Source organism: Somniosus microcephalus, chromosome 3 (assembly GCF_052327205.1).
Source record: "Somniosus microcephalus isolate GS21.2 chromosome 3, FLI_Smic_1.0, whole genome shotgun sequence".
Taxonomy (NCBI): domain Eukaryota; kingdom Metazoa; phylum Chordata; class Chondrichthyes; order Squaliformes; family Somniosidae; genus Somniosus; species Somniosus microcephalus.
This window is the reverse complement of record NC_140989.1, coordinates 146,274,824-146,298,576: the sequence shown is the minus strand read 5'-3', so window position 1 is coordinate 146,298,576 and position 23,753 is coordinate 146,274,824. Positions and strand designations below refer to the sequence as shown.

Here is a 23,753-nt window from a genome sequence, read left to right as displayed (position 1 = left end):
GGTTTTCCAGTGGTACAGGGGTGGCCTGAGATAGAAAATTGGGTGCGGGCCCAATACACGCTCCTTTTATTGTCTGACCTGGTAGTCCAGCATCATTTCCACTGTCCAAATATGGGTGAGTGCATTTAAATGAGCCGATAATGATGGCGTGGTATCATACGCCACATTTTCCATCACTGCCGACTCCAGTAATGTTTGACGTTACTTTGCCTGTGTACACCCGGCGTTGCTAGATGACGAAGCTGTAAAAAAAAATCTTAATGTCCACAGCAGGAAGTCAACTTGACAGAGGGACTATGGATTGCCAATCCCATGTTGCTTTTTTTAATTGTTTTAATTGGGGGGAACAACATTGATTTCTTTTTGGAGCCTGCCTGACCTTTTTAACTGCTGCAGGTGTCTGATTGCTGCATAACTGATTTAAAACTAAATGCATATTCGACCAAAGGCTGGGTGGCAGAGTGGGTTTGAGTCCCCTCCTTTGACCTCTTGGACATGGAATTGAATATACTAAAGTAGGCTGAGTAGAATGGGCCTATATTCTCTAGAGTTTAGAAGAATGAGAGGTGACCTCATTGAAACGTATAAAATTCTTGGAGAGCTTGACAGGGTAGATGCAGGGAGGATGTTTCCCCTGGCTGGGGAGTCTAGAACCAGGGGTCACAGTCTCAGAATAAGGGGTCGGCCATTTAGGACTGAGATGAGGAGAAATGTCTTCACTCAGAGGGTGGTGAATCTTTGGAATTCTCTACCCCCGAGGGCTGTGGGGGCTCAGTCGATGAGTTTATTCAAGATAGAGATCATAGATTTTTGGACACTAAGAGAATCAAGGGATATGAGGATAGAGCGGGAAAGTGGGATTGATGTGGAAGTTCAGCCATGATCTTATTGAATGGCAGAGTAGGTTTGAGGGGCTGAATGGCCTACTCCTGCTCCTATTTCTTATGTTGTTATATTCTTGTGACACAATTAATTGCCCATAATTTGCTAACTGAGGCTGAAGTAGTAATCTCACTCAGGGAAGGAACCCGAGAATGCTGGTGATGGAAATGGGAAATCCACATTGGTGCAGTAGGAGTGCTCTTCTGAGAGATTCACTCTGCATTTGATCTATAAACTCTACCTGACCTGTCCCTTTTCTTCCTTCTCAACCCCCTCACCCTTTTACCTGGCTCTGCATTTGCTTAAAAGCTGTTCATCTCTAGCATCTGATGAAAGGTCATCGACCTGAATCGTTAACTCTGTTTCTCTCTCCACAGATGCTGCCTGGCCTGCTGAGTGTTTCCAGCATTGTCTGTTTTTATTTCTGGGAGCCCTTGATAATGACTCTTGGTACCTGAAGTGGAAAAATGTTTCATTCCCCATTATTTCGATAGCACTTTGGGGAGCCGCTTCCCGATTCTTGTCATCGTCTTGTCTTGTTAACACTTTCTTTCAGGAGTCCTTGCCATTGATTTGCAGCACGCTGTGTTTTTCATTTCTTATGATTAATGGAGCGTGCAGAAATCACTGGCTGATGTAACTAAAAAAAAAATTGACAATTAGCCTGTTGAAGAAAAAAACAAAGACTGATGCTTTGACTTTGATTTGAAATCGCAGCTCATTTTGATTAAACATGGAAACTTCTAACTCTGAGAAGGGTTGTTGACCCACAAGTTGTAGGACAAAAACTGAGCACAATATCCTCTTGGCCCAGCTGCTGGGTGAAAGGGTATTGAGAGGTTATTGTACACATCATGCATCATATCCAGTATTATACTGTGTGTGGTCTTCGGAAACCAAAAACTAACATCTATTCAATAACATCTTGGCCGGGACTATTTGCTAAAGCTCTCGATGCCAGAGACCCACAGGAGCGGCATGAGACAACATTCATGTACAGTACTCAAGACTCTACAGGCCAGGGTTTCCATCCAAGTTGTCCCAATCCCACATTGCCCCGACTGCTAAAAACAAGGACCATAAACTAAATCTACTCAACATAAAGAATCCTAGCAAAAGATTTTTTTTAAATCACTAAAATCGAATTTATTACATAAGTATTAAAGGGTATCTACTTCAAATGTGCAGCAACGACTCTATTCTTAGTTTAATATGTCACAATGCAGTTATGATTCTCTATTGAAAATTCCTTGTCAATGTCCCTTCTAGGGTATAGCTAGGTAAGGACATACAGACCAGGGCAATCACTACTAAACTAAAGGCAATTCCAGCATAGGGGGTAGGCTTGTGACTTCATCACCATATGATGCCAGGTATGACTCAATTGTTAAAAGGGCAATCAAGTTCCCTAACAGCTTAGTGGGTGTGGTACTGAGGCATCCAAAACATAAGTCTCTCCACAGTTAACTTGTCTCTGGTGGGAGGTAGTTGCCACACATTGATTGGCCTCATCACCTCTGAGCTAGGGCTGGGGAAGAATCAACAAGTCTTTCCAGACCCAATTGCTAACCAACGATTCCTCTTGAAAAGTGTAAGTGTGTGGAAGCTGTCTAAGAATAGATTCAGGCTAGATTGTACTGCCCTCCATGCTGCCAATCACTTTCTAAGCTCAGGTGTGATCAATGGCCATTTTCAGGAGGCACTGGAGGGCTGTTAGTGTTTGTGGAACTCATATCCCCAAAACAGTCAGTTCCTTTTGGAGAAAAGGGCAGGATTTTTTTTTAAAGCCTAATATAAGTAACAGTTCATTAATTTACAGTCACATTTTCAAATTCCATTCTATTGCTTTTTGTGCAGGTGGATGCTGAAGGATTGGAGATTCTAATGACCTTTTACCTCTGAGAGTGGAGTCTCCAGTTCAGATTGATGGGATGAAAGTTTTCTTTCACTGATGCTTGTAAACTCAATGATATGAGTTTGGACAATGTCAACCCAGAGGGCAAGAACTCATACGAGCATACAAAATTGACAGGCAGGAAAAGACCAGCTGGTCCATCAAGCCTGCTCCGCACATTTGATGGCTGGAGCATTGCGAGTAAGCACTTCCTACCTTGCTCCCCACGCCCCCACCCCGCACCCCCGGCAGCCTTGTAATCTCCTGGGAGAGAAAAAAAACTGAAAAACCCCAGGGGCTAATAAGGGAAAAATACTCTGGAAAATTCCTCTCCAACCCCCTCAGGCAATTGAAACTAGTCCAGAAGATCACATGGCACTGCTTGGCAGTTTCTATGAGAGGCCATCAGAGTGAATCGTAAGAAAATAGAAGCTTCGCAATGGTATCATCATTGCACCTTGATATTATTGAATTATCAAGAGTTTTATCTTTTAATCCCCACTATACTTCACCTCAGTGCTTGATGGTGACACTAAATTCAAAACGCGTAAACGTAAAGCCGTCTCATGGCCTAAGAGGTAAAGTTTTATTCTCTGATCCATACAGACCAGGACAATCCCAGGTTTGATCCTTGATTTATTCTGAGTTAGCTAATCTCAATTGAAGTGGCAGTAATTGGTAAGGGAGAATGCCAATGGGTTCCAATCCTGCATGCTATGCAGTAACCCCTACTCAATGTGTTCATGTGTGGTTATCAGATGAGAATGGGATCAGGCTCCATTATAATGTCTCCAATGTCGAAGAACCTGTTGACCGAGGTGCTGGAAGGTGCCCATCATCTGTGAAACTGTACTCCAATGAGGGAGATAATGGAGGTCATTTTGACTTTGGGCGTTAGTGAAAAATGGCAGCTATCGAATCAGCCACCTGTTATATATCTCTCCCAATTTTCATTTCCACTGAAGTCAATGGGAGAGATGTATAACGGGTGGTTGATCCGATATCGCCCATTTTACTCCATCGCCCAAAGTCAAAATGACCTCCATTAGCCCCAGTGTCTTCAGAATAGGAGAGATGGAGAGAAAAAATGGAAACACCAAAAAAGGAGAATTTATTTTTTTTAATGTTGAAAAATTAAAACCTGTGAGTATGTCCCATTCTGAGCATGGACACCTTCACTCCGTCAGACTTCATCATATTAAAAAAAAACTGAGCAAATCCATTTCATTTGTATAACCATAAGACACAGATAGAGAGTTGATTGAAAATTACTGACGTCGGAACGTTGCAGCTCTGCAGCAACAGGTGGAACTTATTTTTTGGCTAATTTATTTTAGATTTTTCCCCATTTCTTTTCATTCAGTCTCCCTATGCCATGTACCTTCTGATATACCTATCAATTCGTCCAATGAAAAGCGACGAGATAGGAAAGTAACTATAGGTTTTTATTGACTAAATAACAGAGCCCACCCTCATGGGTGATCGGATCCAACAAGGAGGAATACCAGCCAGTCGACTACCTTTATACCTGGGCAGGTAGGTGGAGCCATGGGCGGAGTCAGTGATGGTCAGCCCAGGTATAACAGTGTGACAAGAGGCGACCTCGTATAGTGATACAACAGTGAGAACAGTGATAACAATATAACAGTGATAACTATAGTGTAACGCTAGTGAACGATAAAAGTGGTTTACCACATTCACCCCTTCTTTAGATTTGAGTCCGGCGGGGTGAAGTGTACCACCAGTTCTGGTATGTCAGTCTGTCCGGAGGCCTCGTAAGCCTCTCCGATCGTCGCAGCGACGGTGTTGCATTATCCGGTGTTAATGCTGGTGTCTGCGTGGTCGGCGAAGGCTCGTGGGGTTCCGGCGAAGGCTCGTGGGGTTCCGGCATGCCGTCTACCTGGGCTGGGATTGGGGGGGTGGTGGGGGGGGGTAAAGGTGGTGTCTCCGGAGTGCCCAAGGGTGCGAGGTCTCGTAAGGAGACAGTATCCTCCCGCCCGTCTGGGTAGGCCACGTAGGCGTACTGGGGGTTGGCGTGCAGGAGGTTCACCCTCTCTACCAGGGGGTCCGTTTTATGGGCCCTCACGTGCTTTCGCAGCAAGACGGGCCCCGGAGAGGTCAGCCAGGTTGGTAGAGTGGTTCCCGTAGTCGACTTCCTGGGGAAAACAAACATTCGTTCATGGGGGGTGGCGTCAACGGCAGTGCAAAGTAGTGACCGGATGGAATGCAGCGCTGTCGGGAGGACTTCCTGCCAGCGGGAGGTTGGGAGGCCCTTAGACTTTAGGGCTAAGAGGACGGCCTTCCATACCGTCGCGTTCTCTCTTTCCACCTGGCCGTTCCCTCGGGGGTTGTAGCTGGTGGTCCTGCTTGCAGCAATACCTCTTGCTAGCAGGAACTGATGGAGTTCCTCGCTCATGAAGGAGGAGCCCCGGTCACTATGTATATAGTTTGGGAACCCAAACAAGGCGAAGAGGTCGTTCAGGCATTTGATGACCGTGGTACTGGTCATGTCTGGGCAGGGGAAGGCAAAGGGGAAACGGGTGTACTCATCAACGATGTTGAGGAAGTACACATTACGGTCAGAGGACGGGAGGGGCCCCTTAAAGTCGATGCTCAGGCGCTCGAAGGGGCGGGTGGCCTTGATCAGGCTTGCTCTGTCCGGCCTAAAGAAGTGCGGTTTGCACTCGGCACAGGTCTGGCAGTTCCTGGTCATGGTCCTGACCTCCTCGATGGAGTATGGCAGGTTGCGGGCCTTAATGAAGTGGTAAAGTCTGGTGACCCCGGGGTGGCAGAGGTCGTTGTGGAGGGTTTGAAGTCTATCACTTTGCGCGCTGGCGCATGTAATTCGTGACAGAGCATCAGGGGGATCGTTCAGCTTACCTGGCCGGTACAAGATATCATAATCATAGGTGTATATTTCGATTCTCCACCTCAATATCTTGTCATTCTTGATTTTGCCCCTCAGCTTGTTATTAAACATAAAAGCGACCGAACGCTGGTCGGTGAGGAGGGTAAATCGTTTGCCTGCCAGGTAATGCCTCCAGCGTCGTACCGCCTCCACAATCGCTTGGGCCTCCTTCTCGACCGACGAGTGTCGGATCTCAGGGCCCTGTAGGGTCCTTGAGAAGAAGGCCACTGGTCTCCCCTCCTGGTTAAGGGTAGCGGCTAGCGGAAGGGGATGGACTCGTCCACTGCGTGCATTGTGGCCTTGGCGATGTCTCCCTTAATGAGGGAGAAGGCTGCGCACGCTTCCTCCGTAAGGGGGAAGGATGTGGACTTCATGAGGGGTCTGGCTTTGTCTGCATAATTGGGCACCCATTGGGCATAGCAGGCGAAGAGCCCCAGGGTTCTCTTCAGAGCCTTTGGACAGTGGGGGAGGGGTAGCTCCATGAGGGGACGCATTCTTTCGGGGTCGGGGCCGATGACTCCGTTCTCTACTACACAGCCGAGGATGGCAAGGCGCGAGGTGTTAAACACACATTTCTCCTTATTGTAGGTGAGGTTCAGCCGTTGGGCCGTACGGAGGAATCTCTCCAGATTAACGTCATGGTCCTGCCGGTCGCGGCCGCAGATGGTGACGTTATCTAGGTAGGGGAACGTGGCATGCAGCCCGTTCTGGTCAACCATCCGGTCCATCTCCCTTTGGAAGACCGAAACCCCGTTGGTGACGCCGAAGGGAACCCTAAGGAAGTGGTAGAGGCGGCCGTTCGCCTCGAAGGCTATATACTGGCGGTCCTCAGGGCGGATAGGGAGTTGGTGGTAGGCCGACTTAAGGTCGATGGTCGAGAATACTCGGTATTGTGCAATCTGATTGACCATGTCAGATATGCGGGGAAGGGGGTATGCGTCCAGCTGGGTGTACCTGTTTATGGTCTGGCTGTAGTCGATGACCAGGCGATTTTTATCGCCGGTCTTAACGACCACGACCTGGGCACGCCAGGGGCTGCTGCTCCCCTCGATAATGCCCTCTTTCAGGAGGCGCCGCACCTCATAGCTAATGAAGGCTCTGTCCCCGGCGCTGTACCGCCTGCTCTTGGTAGCGACGGGTTTGCAGTCGGGGGTTAGGTTAGCGAACAGGGAAGGTGGCGGGACCTTGAGGGTGGATAGGCTGCAGGTGTTACGCGGTGGGCGGTTTAACATCCGCTGGTTGTTGACTGTGAGTGGGGGGAGGGGTCCACCGTATGCTAGGGTGACACTTTGGAGGTGGGATTGGAAGTCCAGCCCTAGTAGGACGGCAGCGCAGAGCTGGGGGAGGACGAGGAGTTTAAAGTTTTTATACTCCGTACCCTTAACCGACAGGGTCACAGCACAGTAGCCGCTGATGTCCGTGGCGTGGGACCTCGATGCCATCGAGATTCGGTTGCGCGTTGGCAGGACAGGGAGGGAGTAGTGGCTCACCGTGTCTGGGTGGATGAAGCTCTCCATGCTTCCGCTGTCGAACAGGCAGGTCGTGGCGTGGCCGTTTACTTTGATGTCCATCATCGACTTGGACAGGTGATGCGGGCGGGCTTGATCCAGAGTGACGGAGGCTAGTGTGTAGTTGAGCGAGTCGTTGTCGTCTGCAGGTGAGGCGGTCGTCGGGTCCGGAGGCACGGTGGCAGTCGAGCGTGGTGGGTAAAATGGCGTCTCCCACGAGGTTGGACAAAATGGCTGCCCCCATAACTCACATGAGGCACTATTGGTGTCGGTTGCCTTGATCAAAGATGGCCGCCCCCATGACTCACGTGTGGGGATGCTGGCCTCTGTTGCCTTGAAGGAAGATGGCCGCCCCCACAGTTCGCATGAGGCACTGCTGGCCTCTGAAGATCCACTCCTGCAGGCCTTAGCAAAATGGCCTTTCTTCCTGCAGGTTGAGCAGGTGGAGTTCCTAGCTGGGCAGCGCGGCCTTGGGTGTTTCTCCTGGCCGCAGAAAAAGCAGCCGCGGGGGTCCGATGTCGGAGCCGGTACCGGGGGTGGCGGTCCCGATCGGGTCCGGGACGCCGACGCTGAGGTAGGTCCCGGGGGCGGCGCGGTGAAGGGTATTGTGGTAGGGGTCGGGCCCGAGTCCCAGGGTCGCGAACAGTACCTGGAAAACGCCTCCTGGTCCCGATGGGCCACCTCCAGGGAGAGAGCGAGGGCTGCAGCTTTGTCCAGGTCGAGGTCCCTTGCTTCCAGTAATCGCTGCCGTGAGTAGTCGGACCGTAGGCCTTTCACGAAGGCATCGCGGACGTTGTCTTGCGTATTTTCTGCCGCCGTTACTGCTTTAAAGTTACAGTCTCTGCCGAGTGCTTGTAGCACCCGTAAAAATTCCTCCACCGGCTCCCCTGGCAGTTGCGGGCGGGACCTTAGGAGGTGCCTGGTATACATGGGGTTTACCGGGGTTTGGTACTGTCTTTTCAGCCGGTTGATGGCGTCCTCGTATGTTTTAAGGTCCCGGATGAGCGCGAATACTTTAGGGCTCAGTTGGGCGTTCAGGACTCTTAGCTTGGATCTCTGAGGCACGCTGGACTCTTCCAGGTAGGCTTCAAAGCAGCCCAGCCAGTGATCGAAGTCGAGGGCTGAGTTCGCTGCCCGTGGATTTAGATCCAGGTACGGTGGTCTGAGGGCTCGCAGCCAAGCCGGCTGCTGTGACTGTTGTGGCTCGGCGTCTGAAGGCTGCTGTGGCTGTTGTGGCTGGGCGTCTGGCTGGTCAAACATCTTAAAATTTAGTCAATAAAATTGATATACCTATCAATTCGTCCAATGAAAAGCGACGAGTTAGGAGAGTAACTATAGGTTTTTATTGACTAAATAACAGAGCCCACCCTCATGGGTGATCGGATCCAACAAGGAGGAATACCAGCCAGTCGACTACCTTTATACCTGGGCAGGTAGGTGGAGCCATGGGCGGAGTCAGTGATGGTCAGCCCAGGTATAACAGTGTGACAAGAGGCGACCTCGTATAGTGATACAACAGTGAGAACAGTGATAACAATATAACAGTGATAACTATAGTGTAACGATAGTGAACGATAAAAGTGGTTTACCACACCTTCCCCAATTGAGAGCTAACAAAAAGCAATATACTGTACCACCTTTCATGATCTCAATGCACTTTATTTTTGAAGTGTAGTCACTGTTGTAATGTTGGAAATACGGTAACTAATTTGTGCATAGCAAGGTCCCACAAACAGTGATAATGACCAGATAATCTGTTTTAGTGATGTTGGTTAAGGGATAAATAATTGGCCAGGACACCGGGGAAAGCTCCCCTGCTCTTCCTCAAAATAGTGCCGAGGGATCTTTTACATCCGTCTTAGGGAGCAGACGGAGCCTCATCTTAACATCTCATCTGAATGATGGGACCACCAATAGTGCAGCACTCCCTCAGTACTGCACTGGAGTGTCTCAGCCTAGACTTTGCACTTAAGTTGCTGGAGTGGGACTTGAACCTGCAACTGTCTGACTCAGTAGATGAATGTACCACCCACTGCGCCATGGCTGAAGAGTGGGGGTGTTGGCTGATTTTCTCCTCCATGGCTTCTTCCACACCTCTGCCAATTTTCTCGATAGTCAGTTGCTAAGAGATGCACATGAGCAGCTTCGAGTGACTGGCAGACCCCCTCACCTGTCCTGAACTTTGCAGGGTCTCGGCAATGTTAGGGATGCTACAGCTGATTTCAGTGCCCCTGGACCAGGGAGAGGAAAAATGAGCATGGTTCCCATTTCTGACCATTGTCCAGTGACTCTTTTTGGAAAGTGCATGTGTATGGACATCAAATGAGGATGCATTGGGATCATCTGTGATACCTTCTATGACCAAATAGATCACCAACATTCATAATATAGACTCATATGTGAAGAATGGCCACATGAGTGAAGCACTGAAGGGTTATTGGCATCCATGAGTCACTGACTTCAGGAAAGGAGGGGAGCAAATTGTGCAAACTCAAATGAAAGAATATTTTATTAAGCTTTGCAAATGTCTTTTTTCTAATTTTATTGAAAATATTTTTAAACTTGCCTAAGGGCCCAGTGTATTTATCCAGTGACTACTTGAGCCAGAAAGACCAGGAAAATTCCTGGTTCGATTCCTGATTTGTGGTATGTTAACTCGGGTGGTACAATTAGCTTTGTAGCCCCAGTGTTAAAGAAAAAGAGAAGTTGCATTTCTTTAACTTCCCCTGCTTGGTCTTGTCCATGAGGTCTTTTTGAGTCTGGGTTTTCTGGGACACTACAAACATCTCTCTCTCTCAATGTGCTGTTTCAGAAGGGAGTATTAGTGCTTTCTCTGTCGAGCAAGTTTCTCGAGAACCTGGGGATGAGTGACTCCTTTAATTTTTTCCCTTTGTAAGGTTTTGATCGTTGGTTGGTTGTACACCCGGTCCACCAGCTCTGGTACAGTATTGAAGCGCTTTGCCAAGTCAAATTCTTCCACTTCCTTTTTCGATTCACAGAAGATGTGCTTATTGGTGGTGGGGGGGGTAGAGGGGGAGGGGGGGCTTTCCCTCAGCCTCTAAAAGATGTAGTTCAGACTTGAGTCGTTCAATTTTCTTTGCCTCTGCAACCTGTTTCATTGCCACATATTTAACATCTTGTGTTCTCATGATCTTCAGCTGCTCCTCTGTTACTTGCCTTTGATGTCCTCAAGATGTCTCAGAACATATCACAGAAGATGAAGTATTTTTGATGCGTAGTCCTTATTGTAAGTAATGTGGGCAAAATAAGGCAAGGGGGTATAGATTCTTCTGGGCAATAGCTTGAAATGGCCGATAAAAAAATCAGCGGCTTGTTTTGCACTCTGTCTAAAAGAAAATCGGGCGGAGTGTAAAACAGGCTGCCGATTCGCTAGTGCCCATTTTGTGCTCCTGCCGAAGACAAATTTATACCCCAAGGTTTCCACCCCTGATCACTCTGCTTTTTTAAATTAGTTCACAGGATGTGGAAGACACTGGCAAGGCTGCATTTATTGCCCAGCCCTAGTTCACCTGAGAAGGTGATGGTGGGCCTTCTCCTTGAACTACTGTAGGCCCTGTGGTGATGGTGCTCTCAAAAAGGTACTAGGTAGGGAATTCCAGGATTTTAACCAAGTGGTGACAAAGGAATGGTGGTATATGTCCAAGTCAAGATGGCGGGTGACTTGGAGATGTACTTGTAGGTTATGGCGCTCTCATGATGTTTCAGCTCTTGTCCTGCTGGGAGGTAGGAGGTCACAGGGCTAGGGCATGCAAACATAACAAGAATGGCCACTTTGACAAATTACTGGAGGCCAATTGGCAATCATGCAATTATATCAAGCAATGAGTCAACACCTCCGAGAAAGGAGAGGAGAGAACAAAATTGTCAGAGAAAAATGATGAGGGGGAAAAAGAAAGCAATCAAAAATGGTAAAAAATGGAGAAACTTATAGGCGACATTTCTAAATTTTAGTTTGACAATTTTCCTCTCTCTTCTCCCGAAGCCATTGGCTTCTGCTAGAGTATGCTTCATGGGTGGCAGTTAACCTATATCTCACCCAAGTGGCAATTCTGTTTATGTGAGTGTAGACAGTGAGTGTTAATATGCTATTAAACTAAAAAAATGACTTGCATTTCTATAGTGCCTTTCATGACCTCAGGATATCCCAAAGCGCTTTACAGCCAATGAAGTACTTTTGAAGTGTAGTCACTGTTGTAATGTAGGAAACGTGGCAGCCAATTTGCACACAGCAAGCACCCACAAACAGCAATGTGATAATGAACAGATAATCTATTTTTTTTTAGTGATGCTGATTGAGGGATAAATATTGGCCTGGACACCAAGAATAACTCCGCTGCTCTTCTTCGAAATAGTGAGGACAGTTGGGGCCTCAGTTTAACGTCCCATCCAAAAGATGGCACCTTCGACAGTGCAGCACTCTCTCAGTACTGCACTAGAGCGTCAGCCTAGATTTTTGTACTCAAGTCTCTGGAGTGGGACTTGAACTCACAACCTTCTGCTACCACTAAGCCATGGCTGACACCTATGGGGCCATCATATGCAAGACCAATCCTTTCCTCACCCAAAATCCACAAGTGTGCACTTTCTAATGGAAATCTTTGGATAGCAATCGAGATTGGGAACTCTGCCTGATTTTTCCCAGGATTGATACCAGTTTTAACATCATATTGCCACCCTGACTGAGATTAGCTAACTCAGCATGGAGAAGACACCAAGCCCGGGATCACGTGATCCATACGGTTCAGCAACACGCACTCGGAGGAACTCCCAATGTTTTTAAAAAAATGTCCTTTCTTCACAAATAGGAGATTTGACCCAAGGTGACCTTCGGTGTAATGTTTAAATTAGATCAAGTTGTTGCTCACAAAATGGGCTGCAGAGGTATTGGCCCAGAAATTCGGGTCGGGGGTTTCCCGTGGATGCAAGCCCCTGACCTGCACTTACCTTGTGCGCCGGCCGTTGTGCTGTGGGCCCCCGTGGAATTCCGATCCGGGGCCTGCTCCAGCTGCCGGCGCGCAGTGTTTGCGTATCCCAGGGGCACAGTTAGTTCGATGCGTCCCCTGGGATCACGTGGGCCATGGGGAGCCAATCGGAGCAGGGAATGCTTCATTCATAAGTCTGACAGGAAGGCTTGTCAAAACTTAGAAATACTACGGGCCCCATAACATCACTAAATATACAAATAAATTTTTTAAAACATCACATTTTTTAAATAAACTATAAATTACATGAAATAACTATTTTAAACAATAATTTAAATTTTTGAAAAAAATAATTTTATTTTCTAACGGGGCTAAAAATAAACTTACCTTTCTTTAAAGTATTTAAAAATAATAAACCTGTGAAAAAAATGTTTTAATTTTAATTAATTCACCACTTACCTTGTAAAAAGCAGGCCTTACGCCTGCTTTTTATATGTCTAACTTCTGGAGACTTACCCTCCCGGGAAAACCTGCAAAAGAAAGTAAGTTTGATGCGCACGCGCAGCCTCTCCCAATCACGCGTTCGACCTCTGAACCCCTGCTTTCAGGGGAATGGAAGTGCCAGTTTCCCACGCATGCGCAGTGCATACAGGAAACCGGCACTTCCATTGGGCTTACGGGTGAGTACCCCATGCATACTCACCCGTGGAGACCCGAATTTCTGGCCATTTAATGTAATAGAAATGTCATTGCATTATCAAAAGCATGGTCTGGGAATGTCCTTTATTATAACAGGAAGAGTCATAGAGTCATAGAGTTTTACAGCACAGAAAGAGGCCCTTCGGCCCATCGTGTCCGCGCCGCCCATCCATCCCTGTCCTGTCTAATCCCATTTTCCAGCATTTGGTCCATAGCCTTGTATGCAATGGCATTTCAAGTGCTCATCCAAATGCTTCTTGAATGTTGTGAGGGTTCCTGCCTCTACCACCCTTTCAGGCAGTGAGTTCCAGATTCCAACCACCCTCTGGGTGAAAAAGTTCCTCCTCAAATCCCCTCTAAATCTCCTGCCCCTTACCCTGAATCTATGCCCCCTTGTTATTGACCCCCCTACTAAGGGGAAAAGTTCCTCTTTATCTACCCTATCTATGCCCCTCATCATTTTGTACACCTCAATCAGGTCCCCCCTCAGCCTTCTTTGCTCCAAGGAAAACAACCCCAGCCTGTTTAGTCTTTCTTCATAGCTGAGGCGCTCCATCCCAGGTAACATCCTGGTGAATCTTCTCTGCACCCTCTCCAAAGCAATCACATCCTTCCTATAGTGAGGCGACCAGAACTGCACACAGTACTCCAGCTGTGGCCTCACCAGCGTTTTGTACAGCTCCATCATAACCTCCCTGCTCTTATATTCTATGCCTCGGCTAATGAAGGCAAGTATCCCATATGCCTTTTTAACCATATGGGAAGGCAAAAGAGGGGAAATACTTTGAAAATAAGGCAAACACTTGTATACTATTTCCACAGCTTTCAACCTCCACCGTTGTGACAATATTCAAAATCCTAGGTAGTGTAGAAAACAAATCTCATAATTGGTCAGTCCAACCCACCTTTAAAAACTTTCCCTTGTAAATGTTGTGCTCATCAAGGTGTGTGGCAGAAGTGCAGTTCAAATATTTCCAGTTCAAATATTCAGCATCAAGTATTCCCAGCCCACTTATAACATGGGAGATATATTGAGGTAACTCCCTCCCATGGTAACTCCCTCCCACCGGATGGAACGGGAGTTAAAACTGAGCGGCTCTATTTGAGGCTCCATTTCTGCCCCCACAGTAGGTATAACCCGACTGTTTTTCCCAGCGATTGAGGCGCCTGCCTGACTCAGGCAGGAGCCTCGTTAACATTTGCTAATTGGGACGCCATGACCTACACAGGACCCCGATGGCATCTTAAGGGCGGACTGAGCGGGGGCCCCACCCTGCTCAGTAAAATCTGCCGGGGAAGAGGGAAGGTAATGAATGCTCCTCCGGGCCCAACAAGGAAAATCTGAGCCTCTGCTGTCCTGTGTTCCCCGGCCTTCAGAAGATCCTGTCGGCTTAGCCGAGTGCCAGTGGGTGGTGTCCAGACCATCTGATTGTCACCTGCCAGCTAGCTGCCTCTGTACGACCGTATCCGATGGGCAGCTGGCCAGCAACATGTGAATGAGGCCTGGCTGTTATTATCAGCCAATCCTCCCATGGACATTTGCCAGCGGAAAAGCCTGCACATTCCATTGACTTCCCATCTGGGAGTTAAAATTCCCCCTTTATAGAGTAAAGCTGCTCCAATAAAGTGCCTCAGCACAACCTCAGAAGAGCTCCCTCTACTGCTCCAGTCATTCGGGGCTGTTTCTCTATGTACTTCTAAGTATTGCAGTATATAGTATTTGCAGCAAAGAAACAGGCCATTCGGCCCAACAGGTCTGTGCCAGTGTTTATGCTCCACACGTGCCTCCTCCCACCTTACTTCATCTCACCCTATCAATATGGCCTTCTATTCCTATCTCCTTCTGGAAAATGCAGCAGAATGTTATCCTACAAATCTGTGGCATCCCTGCCTCTTTTAAGAGTTTCTGGTAATCTGGGAACACAACAGGTGGAATTAAACCAATTATTAAACATGATTAGATGAAGCTGTAAGGGCAGAGCAAACCAAAATATGGCACATTGCGTGTGAAGCCAGAACAAGCAGTTCTTAAGTGTTCCCTTTATCTTAGTAAAATCTCTTTGGTTCTTATAAAAATTACCTGTAAAAAGGAATTATCTGAAAGTTGATTGACGTCAGAGACAGGAAGCATCTGCAATTGTTCTATTACCTTTCAAAATACTTGGCCGGGAATTTCCTTGGAATTTATGCCGCACTTCTGCTGAAGTAACACCAGCAGAGCGTCATTAGTTCAGAGGAATTTCTTGGACAATTTATTTTTAAATTGCACAATTCACTAAAATGCATCTTAGAAACTCTACAGTTTTAGAAGCTACAATTTGACTGTATATGAAAAAGGTTAAAATCTAATGCAATTGGTACGTTAGCCTTTATTACAAAAGGATTGGAGTATATGAGTAAAGAAGTCTTACTACAATTATATAGAAACATAGAAACATAGAAGATAGGAGCAGGAGTAGGCCATTCGGCCCCTCGTGCCTGTTCCGCCATTTAATGAGATCATGGCCGATCATCCAAATTCAATACCCTGTCCCTGCTTTCACCCCATATCCCTTGATCCCTTTAGCCTTAAGAAATATACCTAACTCCTTCTTGAATATATTTAATGAATTGGCCTCAACTGCCTTCTGTGGTAGAGAATTCCACAGGTTCACCACTCTCTGGGTGAAGAAATTCCTCCTCATCTCAGTCCTAAATGGCTTACCCCTTATCCTTAGACTGTGACCCTGGTTCTGGACTCCCTCGCCATTGGGAACATCCTTCCTGCATCTAGTCTGTCTAGTCCTGTTAGAATTTTATAAGTTTCAATGAGATCCCCTCTCATTCTTCTAAACTCTAGCGAATATGAGCCCAATCGACCCAATCTATATAGGGCCATGGTGAGACCACACCTGGAGTATTGTGTACAATTTTGGTCTCCTTACCTAAGGAAGGATATAATTGCCTTAGAGGGAGTGCAACAAAGATTTACTAGACTGATTCCTGGGATGGGGGGATTATCCTACAAGGAGAGATTGAGTAGACTAGGCCTATATTTCCCTACAGTTTAGCAGAATGAGAGGTGATCTCATTGCAACGTATAAAATTCTTAATGGGCTTGACAGGGTAGGTGATTGGAGGATGTTTCCCCTGTCTAGGGAGTCTAGAACTAGGGGCCACAGTTTCTGAATAAGGGGTCAGCCATTTAGTACTGAGATGAGAAATTTCTTCACTCAAAGGGTTGTGAAACTTTGGAATTCTCTACCCCAGAGGGCTGTGGATGCTCAGTAATTGAGTATATTCAAGACAGAGATCGATAGATTTTTGGATACTAGGGGAACTAAGGGATATGGGGATAATGCAGGATGGTGGAGTTGAGGTAGAAGATCAGCCATGATCTTATTGAATGGCAGAGCAGACTAGAAGGGCTGAATGGCCTGCTCCTATTTCTTATGTTCTTATGTAAGACTGCATTTATGTTGTTTAAGATCAGTAGCTACAGAAGTTATTACACTCAGGCTGCACTGGTTACACCGCTGAAGACTGAGATATGGCTTTGTTCATGTTTGCTTACACGCATGTACGTGATTCTACTCCTGGCTGTAAACCTCATATGTTTTGAGGATGTGGTCATGAGTATACACACTCTCAAAACATTTAAAACAACACTGGTTCCAAGAATTGACAGTGTCTCTCTCAGGCGAACAGTTTATAAAGAGTCCAGGAGCTTTAAGGGACTCACTGACCATTTTGTAAACCTCATATGATGGTGAACCGGCCTTGGATTCCATGCAAACCCCAGCGATATGTGACAGCCTCCCAAGGGACCTCATATTGCTCCCCTCCAGAGTCAGAGTTCAGGCTAGGCCAATTGAAAATTTCAAAACTGAGATTGATAGCTTTTTTGTTGGGTAAGGGTATTAAGAGATATGGAACCAAGGCAGATAAATAAAGTTAAGATACAGATCAGCCATGATCTAATTGAATGGCGGAATAGGCTCGAGAAGCTTAATGGCCTACTCCTGTTTCTATCTTTAGCATGACCTGACTCTCGAGCTAAACTGTCACTTTTGTATCACTGTAAAAGTAACAGCATAATAGAGGCATAGAGTACAAAAGCAAGGAAATTATGATGAACCTTTATAAAACACTGGTTCAGCCTCAACTGGAGTATTGTGTCCAATTTTGGGCACCGCACTTTAGGAAGGATGTGAAGGTCTTGGAGAGGATGCAGAAAAGATTTACAAGAATGGTTCCAAGGATGAGGGACTTCAGTTATGTGGGTAGACTAGAGAAGCTGGGGTTGTTCTCCTTAAAGCAGAGAAGGTTGAGAGGAGATTTGATCGAGGTGTTCAAAATCATGAGGGGTCCAGACAGAGTAGATAGAGAGAAACTGTTCCCATTGGCAGAAGGGTCATGAACCAGAGGACACAGGTTTAAGGTGATTAGCAGAAGAACCAAAGGCGACATGAGGAAAAACTTATTTAAGCAGCGAGTGGTTATGATCTGGAATGCACTGCCTGAAAGGATGGTGGAGACAGATTCAATCGTGGCTTTCAAAAGGGAATTGGATAAATACCTGAAGGAATAGAATTTGCAGGGCCACAGGGCAAGGGTGGGGCAGTGAGACTAGCTGAAGTGCTCTTGGTTTAGAAGGGCTCCTGTGAAGGTGTAAATTATGGAACTTAGGATGGATGACATCATCACACCCTAAATCCAATATTTGTATGGCGGTGCTATTCAGAAGACGAGTGCTTCTTCAGCCCGCAGACGGAGCAGAAACTGAACCTAGCGCCTGCCTCAAATTCCTGGCTCGCCCTCCCCGCTCAACGTGGGTGTAACTGCCACTAACATTCCTGTTTGCTGGGCTGATGTACAGTATTTAGTGTAACTCATAACATTTAAAACTGCAGCAGTTTAGGTTTGTTTCAAGGGATGGAACCAAAGCAAAAAATACAGATTGGGGGAAAAAAAGTACAATTTGGAAAACCCTTGAGAGAGTATTTTTTTCCTCATATGAAAAGCACCGAAATTTTCCTATTTAGTCCTCTCCTTTGACCTCTGGGTGATCCCAGCTTTATTGTGACCGATGCAGCAACACAATGTTGAATTTCCATCAGTACTCTCACTGTGCCATTTCATTGTTTGATAAGAGTATCACCCACTTAACTGTAAAATAGCATGATGATGGTGTGTTGCTTCCTCCCCTCACAATATAACTGATTGGAGACAATATTTATGTACTGTTTAAGGACTTGAAATTGAAAGTCAATGGTTAAACAATGTGTAATATTCCAGTTAAAGCTTCAGTACATGGCAATAGTAGATGGTAGCATCAGTGCAATAATTATCTGGATTGATAAAGACTCGCTTTTATGATGTGAAGAGAATCGTTCAGACTCTTTGAAGTGCTATTAAATAGTATCAGCACGTGATAGCTGGTACGTGTTGGAAGTTGATATCAGATATCTCAAATGGCCCTTTATTTTTATAGCAGTTGACAATCTCCAGCCAAGATCACATATGGTCCTGGAGCATCAAACTCCCTGTACTCAAATCTCTCAAGTATGTAAAAATACCTCTCCTAGTTTTCTTAATTGAAATTCTAATTGTAGACAGCTTTAATTAACAACATCCAATGATTGTTCAGCCATAGCCTAACAAGGGGTGGACACAGGTTATTAAAGTTCCACTCCAGAGACTTGAGCACATAATCTAGGCTGACACTACAGTGCAGTACAGAGGGAGCGCTGCACAGTTGGAGGTGCCAACTTTTGGGTGAGATGTTAAACCAAGGCCCCATCTTCCCTCTCAGATGGACGTAAAAGATCCCATGGCACTATTTTGAAGAAAAGCAGGGGAGTTATCCCTGGTGTCCTGGCCAATATTTATTCCTCAATCAACATCACTAAAAAAAAACAGATTATCTGGTCATTATCACAATGCTGTTTGTGGGCGCTTTCTGTGCGCAAATTGGCTGCCATGCTACCTAAATTACAACAGTGACTACACTTCAAAAAGTACTTCATTGGCTGTAAAGCACTTTGAGACATCCGGTGGTCGTGAAAGGTGCTATATAAATGCAAATCTTTCTTTATTGATCTCATTGCTGTGTGTGGGACCTTACTGTGCGCAAATTGGCTAGCCGTGTTTCCCTACATTACAACAGTGACTACACTTCAAAAGTACTTAATTGGCTGTGATAATATCCTGAAATTATGAGGTGCTATATAAATACAAGTTCTTTCTTTATTTGATCTAAGGAATGATAGCTTTTTCTAATGTGTTTCAGTAGTTAAAGTGCAAAAGAAATGTTTGTCCTGTGTGTTAGAATAGAATCATTGGAATAGTTTATTTCATCCCAGTGCTAGATATGAACATTAAAGAGACATCACCCAACATATTTTGCACAACCTGGTAGACTTGCAAAGCACATGTGGCAGCATTTTTAATTGGCTTGATTATGATTAAAACAATTTATGGGCCGTTAATTTTTACCACAACCTGATTCTTAACTAGAACACAAAGTTTGTTCTTTTTAAAAAAAAACTTCACAATCATTATTATCTGTTAAATTGTATAGTTTTCAAAATAGTGATATAAAATAAACCTTTGTTTTAGTAGGTGGCCACATTTCTGAATTTGAATTTAGGCCTTCGGTCTGTGTTCAGAAGCATTTATGCTTCAATTTTTTGCGTGCTGGAAGAAGTGGAAGAGTTGACTCTGGCACAACTAGGGATTAAATTTTGTCGGAATTCATACCCACCTCCAAGGGCAGCACAACTGTGCACCAAATATATCTACAAGTTCTAAAAACCCATTTTGTAGGGCATAAGAGCCCACATACAAACTGATCATGTTGCAGTCTCTCCAGCTTATCCACATTACCCCCTACTTGAATCTGACGGAGATCTCTAGGTCTTGGAGTCACCAGGTTAAAAATCTGAGGGAACTCCACAAATTCGACACCAATGCAAAAGAGGGCCATCACCAGTTGAACCTAATTTGAAAGCAGTACCCTTCAATTCAAGAGTATCAGTAAGTTTCTATGTCTGTTGTGATGCTGAATCATAAGCAATGGGAAGCATCCACTCGTATTTAGTTGTGTCTGCAAATGGAGGAAGCCCTACATACAGCTCAACGATGTGGGCTGGCAAATTTCGATCATCACCCCTCAGGGCTACATGGCTAATTATTGTCTTGGAGGATGGCCTTTTCCCCTCAATGAAAGCCTGAACAACATGAACCATGCTATTGTGCAAAGATTGGTGCATTCCACTAATCCAACTGAGACCCCCAGCCATGCTGTGTCCCCATTAAACAGCCTTATATTTCAATGCTATATTATGATAATGACGACAGTGTGGTTTTGAGACATTATGATGATATGGTAGTGGATGAATGTGGTTACAGATGAGATGCTTTTGTAGTTAAAGTAGCTTTTAATTTGATCACGTATTCCTTTAGCAGTGTTCCCAACATGTTGAAATGCTACATTTTTTCCAATAAATATCCAGCATAACACTTTTTATCCCAAGGATTCTTTTTTGGTTTTAATTTGCTCTAAAATTACAATATTGGGGTGTATATTTTCATTATATACTTGAATGCTGATTTTGAATGTAATGGGTTAGTGAAAGTGTTGTTGGGGAATTCTGGAGCTGAGTGTCACAGTGTAGCATTGTTACTTAATGTGCTTTAATTTCAATGATCACCTTTGGACCAGATTACGGATACTCTGTATCCTGCATAATCCTATAATCTCACATACTTCTATTTGTAGTTTACTGAGGCCTGAAAGGGTTGTACCCTAAGTAGCTATATTGGAAATCAAGCTTATTTCATCATAAGTAATGTAAAATATGATGTTAATTGGAGGTTCTCATTCATTTTTACATGGTTTCCAGTAAATCACGAAAAATAAATTGCTATTGTCAAATTTCTCCCAAGTAATTGAGTTGAAGTGGTAAGCTAAATGGATAAAATCCAGAAAGTGCATTTTACTACTAATAAAGCAGCTTCTGCATTCTAGCTGGGTTGAATCTCACCTCCTGCTACTTGCATTATCAGCTCGATCCATGACCTAAATCAATGCAACAGTTCAAAGCAACAACAAAAAAAAACCTGCACCATAATAATTTTGATTAAAATTTATGGTGTTGATCCTAGATAAGTAGCCTATTAGCTGTCATCATTTAGGGTTGTGATTTGTTGTCAAATTTAAACTCTACCTCTAGCGTTTGGCAACAGAATCGAGCAACAGCAGCTGTTGTAACTTCGGAAGTGGAGAGGCAAGATACTGTTCCTAGATTCCAGCCATCACGCACAGAGCAAAAAGCTGCAGGTGCCCAGTGTGGGAACAGTGGCTCCAACATAAACGGATGAGGGTAAAAATTATGATGGAGAAAGTTTCCCCTCTCGCCTGAAGGCACTGATTTTTGCTGGGGTATGATTCCAAGGAATGCCTTGGCCAAAGGTTTATTTTTCATGTGTTAGCCTAGACAATGAGTATTGTAACAGTAAGCGCCTTCAGACATTTTACTTTGTTAAAGGTGCTATATAAATACAAGTTATTGTTGTTGTATTATAGACTATTGAATGGTGGAGTACATTATAGCTGAACCTGATTTTCGTTCCTCTTCTCACTATCTCTGTAACCTCCTCCACCCCTACAACTCTCCGAGAAATCTGTACTCCTACAACTCTGGCCTCTTGTCCATCCCTCCCTTCACCCTACCACTGGCGGCCATGCCTTCAGCCGTCTCGGCCCTAAACTCGGGAATTCCCTCCCTAAACCTCTCTATCTCTCTCTCCTCCATTAAGACTCTCCTTAAAACTGATCTCTTTGACCAAGCCCATCCTAATGTCTCCCTCTTTGGCTCGGTGCCAATTTTTGTCTGCTTACACTCATTGGACGTTTTACTACGTTAAAAACGCTATATAAATGCAAGTTGTTGTTGTTGGATGGTGGAGGACGTCCTGATCCTGTTCCTGATCTCACCCAGTGTTCATACACCTGCTTTCCAGCACTGGTCAATGGATAATCATCATGAGGGGAACCCTGGCAGATTTGTATTTCCCCCTTTCTTTCCTAGCCCAGGGACGATGAATTAAAATGTGACACACCAGTTAGGGTCAGCTGCCTCAACACACACTAAAGTTGGAACCTAATAGCTTCCTGGTCTGTTTGGGCTCCGATCACATACAAGGCACTGCTGTTATTAACTAAACCATTGTGGGAAGAAACATTGTAGCAAAATATTTCCCATCCCAATTACAGAAAACGAAACCCAGAGAGAAGGCCCACTCCATGTTCAGATGTTGGCCTTTCCAAAACCTGTGCAAATAATACTGGTGTCTGAACTTAAATGTGTGCCCTCTATTTCTCTAACCGAGTCATGCAGACATACATTACCCAACTAAGTTGTTTTTTTTTAATTAACAATATTGATAACCGCCTTTCCCCCGAAGAAGGCTGAGTTTGAGTTCCGGCCCAAGAGAGTGGCTATTTCTAACAATCCAACATTAGTTTAGGGGTCCAACGTCAACTGCGAAACGACTTTTCTCTATACCTCCGTATACAACGAGATGAACCCATGCCTACTAATCGCCAATTGACTTTTTGGAGGGGCCTAAAGACCGTACAACCGACCGGTATTTCGGAAAATTTTAATTGATTTACACGAGACAGCACGGTGGCATAGTGGTTAGCACTGTTGCCTCACAGCACCAGGGACCCGGGTTCGAATCCGGCCTCGGGTGACTGTCTGTGTGGAGTTTGCACATTCTCCCCGTGTTTGCGTGGGTTTCCTCCGGGTGCTCCGGTTTCCTCCCACAGTCCAAAGATGTGCGGGTTAGGTTGATTGGCCATGATAAATTGACCCTTAGTGTTAGGGGGATTAAAATACGTGGGGTTACGGGGATCGGGTGGGATATGTGTCGGTGCAGGCTCGATGGGCCGAAATGGCCTCTATCTGCACTGTGGGGTTTCTGTGATTCTGTGAGACCACAATCCCATTATGATAGAAGTCTCGAATTCCCAAACCCAATGATAACCAATCACTCTGGTCCGAATACCGTTAAAACTCTTCTCAAACGTGACATCTTGAGCTGGCCGTTCTGAAAGGACCAATGCAGACAAAATGGTCCAAGATCTCAAATCCGACAGTGTACCCTTCCACAGAACGCGATCTTGGCCGCGACTCCCTGTTGTTATTTGGTGCAGTGTTGTGTTACATCTGCCACGCTTTTTTGTAGGCTGGGAGTGTCTGTGATTTGCAAACGCGCGTACTTCCCAGAGTGAGCAACTTTCTGAGATCCCCGGTTCCTCCCATTCACTCAATAGTACCGTCTGATGAAAACTACATGGTATATTACAATATGGGGGCTAGGGGTATGGGGGCGAGGGGGGTGGGCCCGGTGGACCCCCCCCCCTCCCCAAAGTTTGCATGTGTACTGTGAAGAGAGCTGAGTTTGAATAAGAATGGGTATAGTTCCCCCGCCAACTGGGATTTTGTAAGATCTGATCAGATTATCACGTGTGGTGTTGGGGTTTTCAATCCACGCAGAGGTGTGGGGGAAGTCCATTCACCTGCTGTCTATTTAACCCCCGTGTATTTTCTCCCTCGGTGCCTCCAGGCGACGTGTAATACCTGCCTGTAAACAGGAGTGACAGCGGCAGTGTTTGCCGAATCAGAAGCGACCAATAACCCGCAGCATCAATCTCTTTCCTATTAAACATACCCAACGTTACTTTATTGGATTTGATTAAAGTATAAATCTCCAGAATATCTCTGATTCCAAGCAGTTTATATATGCACCCTTTAAACACATTTTTCCCAGATTTAAAAAAAACGACGTTGTTTAAAGATCTGACTGTTGGCGCGTAAAACCGTGTCATGTAGCTTTTCCCAGGACTTGTAACAAGTAGAGTTTTTCAC

At 45.5% G+C, this 23,753-nt stretch overlaps 1 protein-coding gene and 1 pseudogene across 1 annotated transcript; one reads left to right on the top strand and one right to left on the bottom strand.

The window, feature by feature from the left end:
• Positions 1 to 9,861: 9,861 nt before the first annotated feature.
• Positions 9,862 to 14,326, bottom strand: LOC147121455 (putative U3 small nucleolar RNA-associated protein 11 pseudogene; annotated as a pseudogene).
• A 2,037-nt stretch (positions 14,327 to 16,363) lies between these two features.
• On the top strand, positions 16,364 to 20,230 carry gdf3 (growth differentiation factor 3). The gene is given in 5 exon segments (XM_085977785.1): positions 16,364 to 16,393; positions 19,438 to 19,604; positions 19,606 to 19,908; positions 19,910 to 20,103; positions 20,106 to 20,230. Coding segments are annotated over 5 exon segments (819 nt in total).
• Positions 20,231 to 23,753: the final 3,523 nt, after the last annotated feature.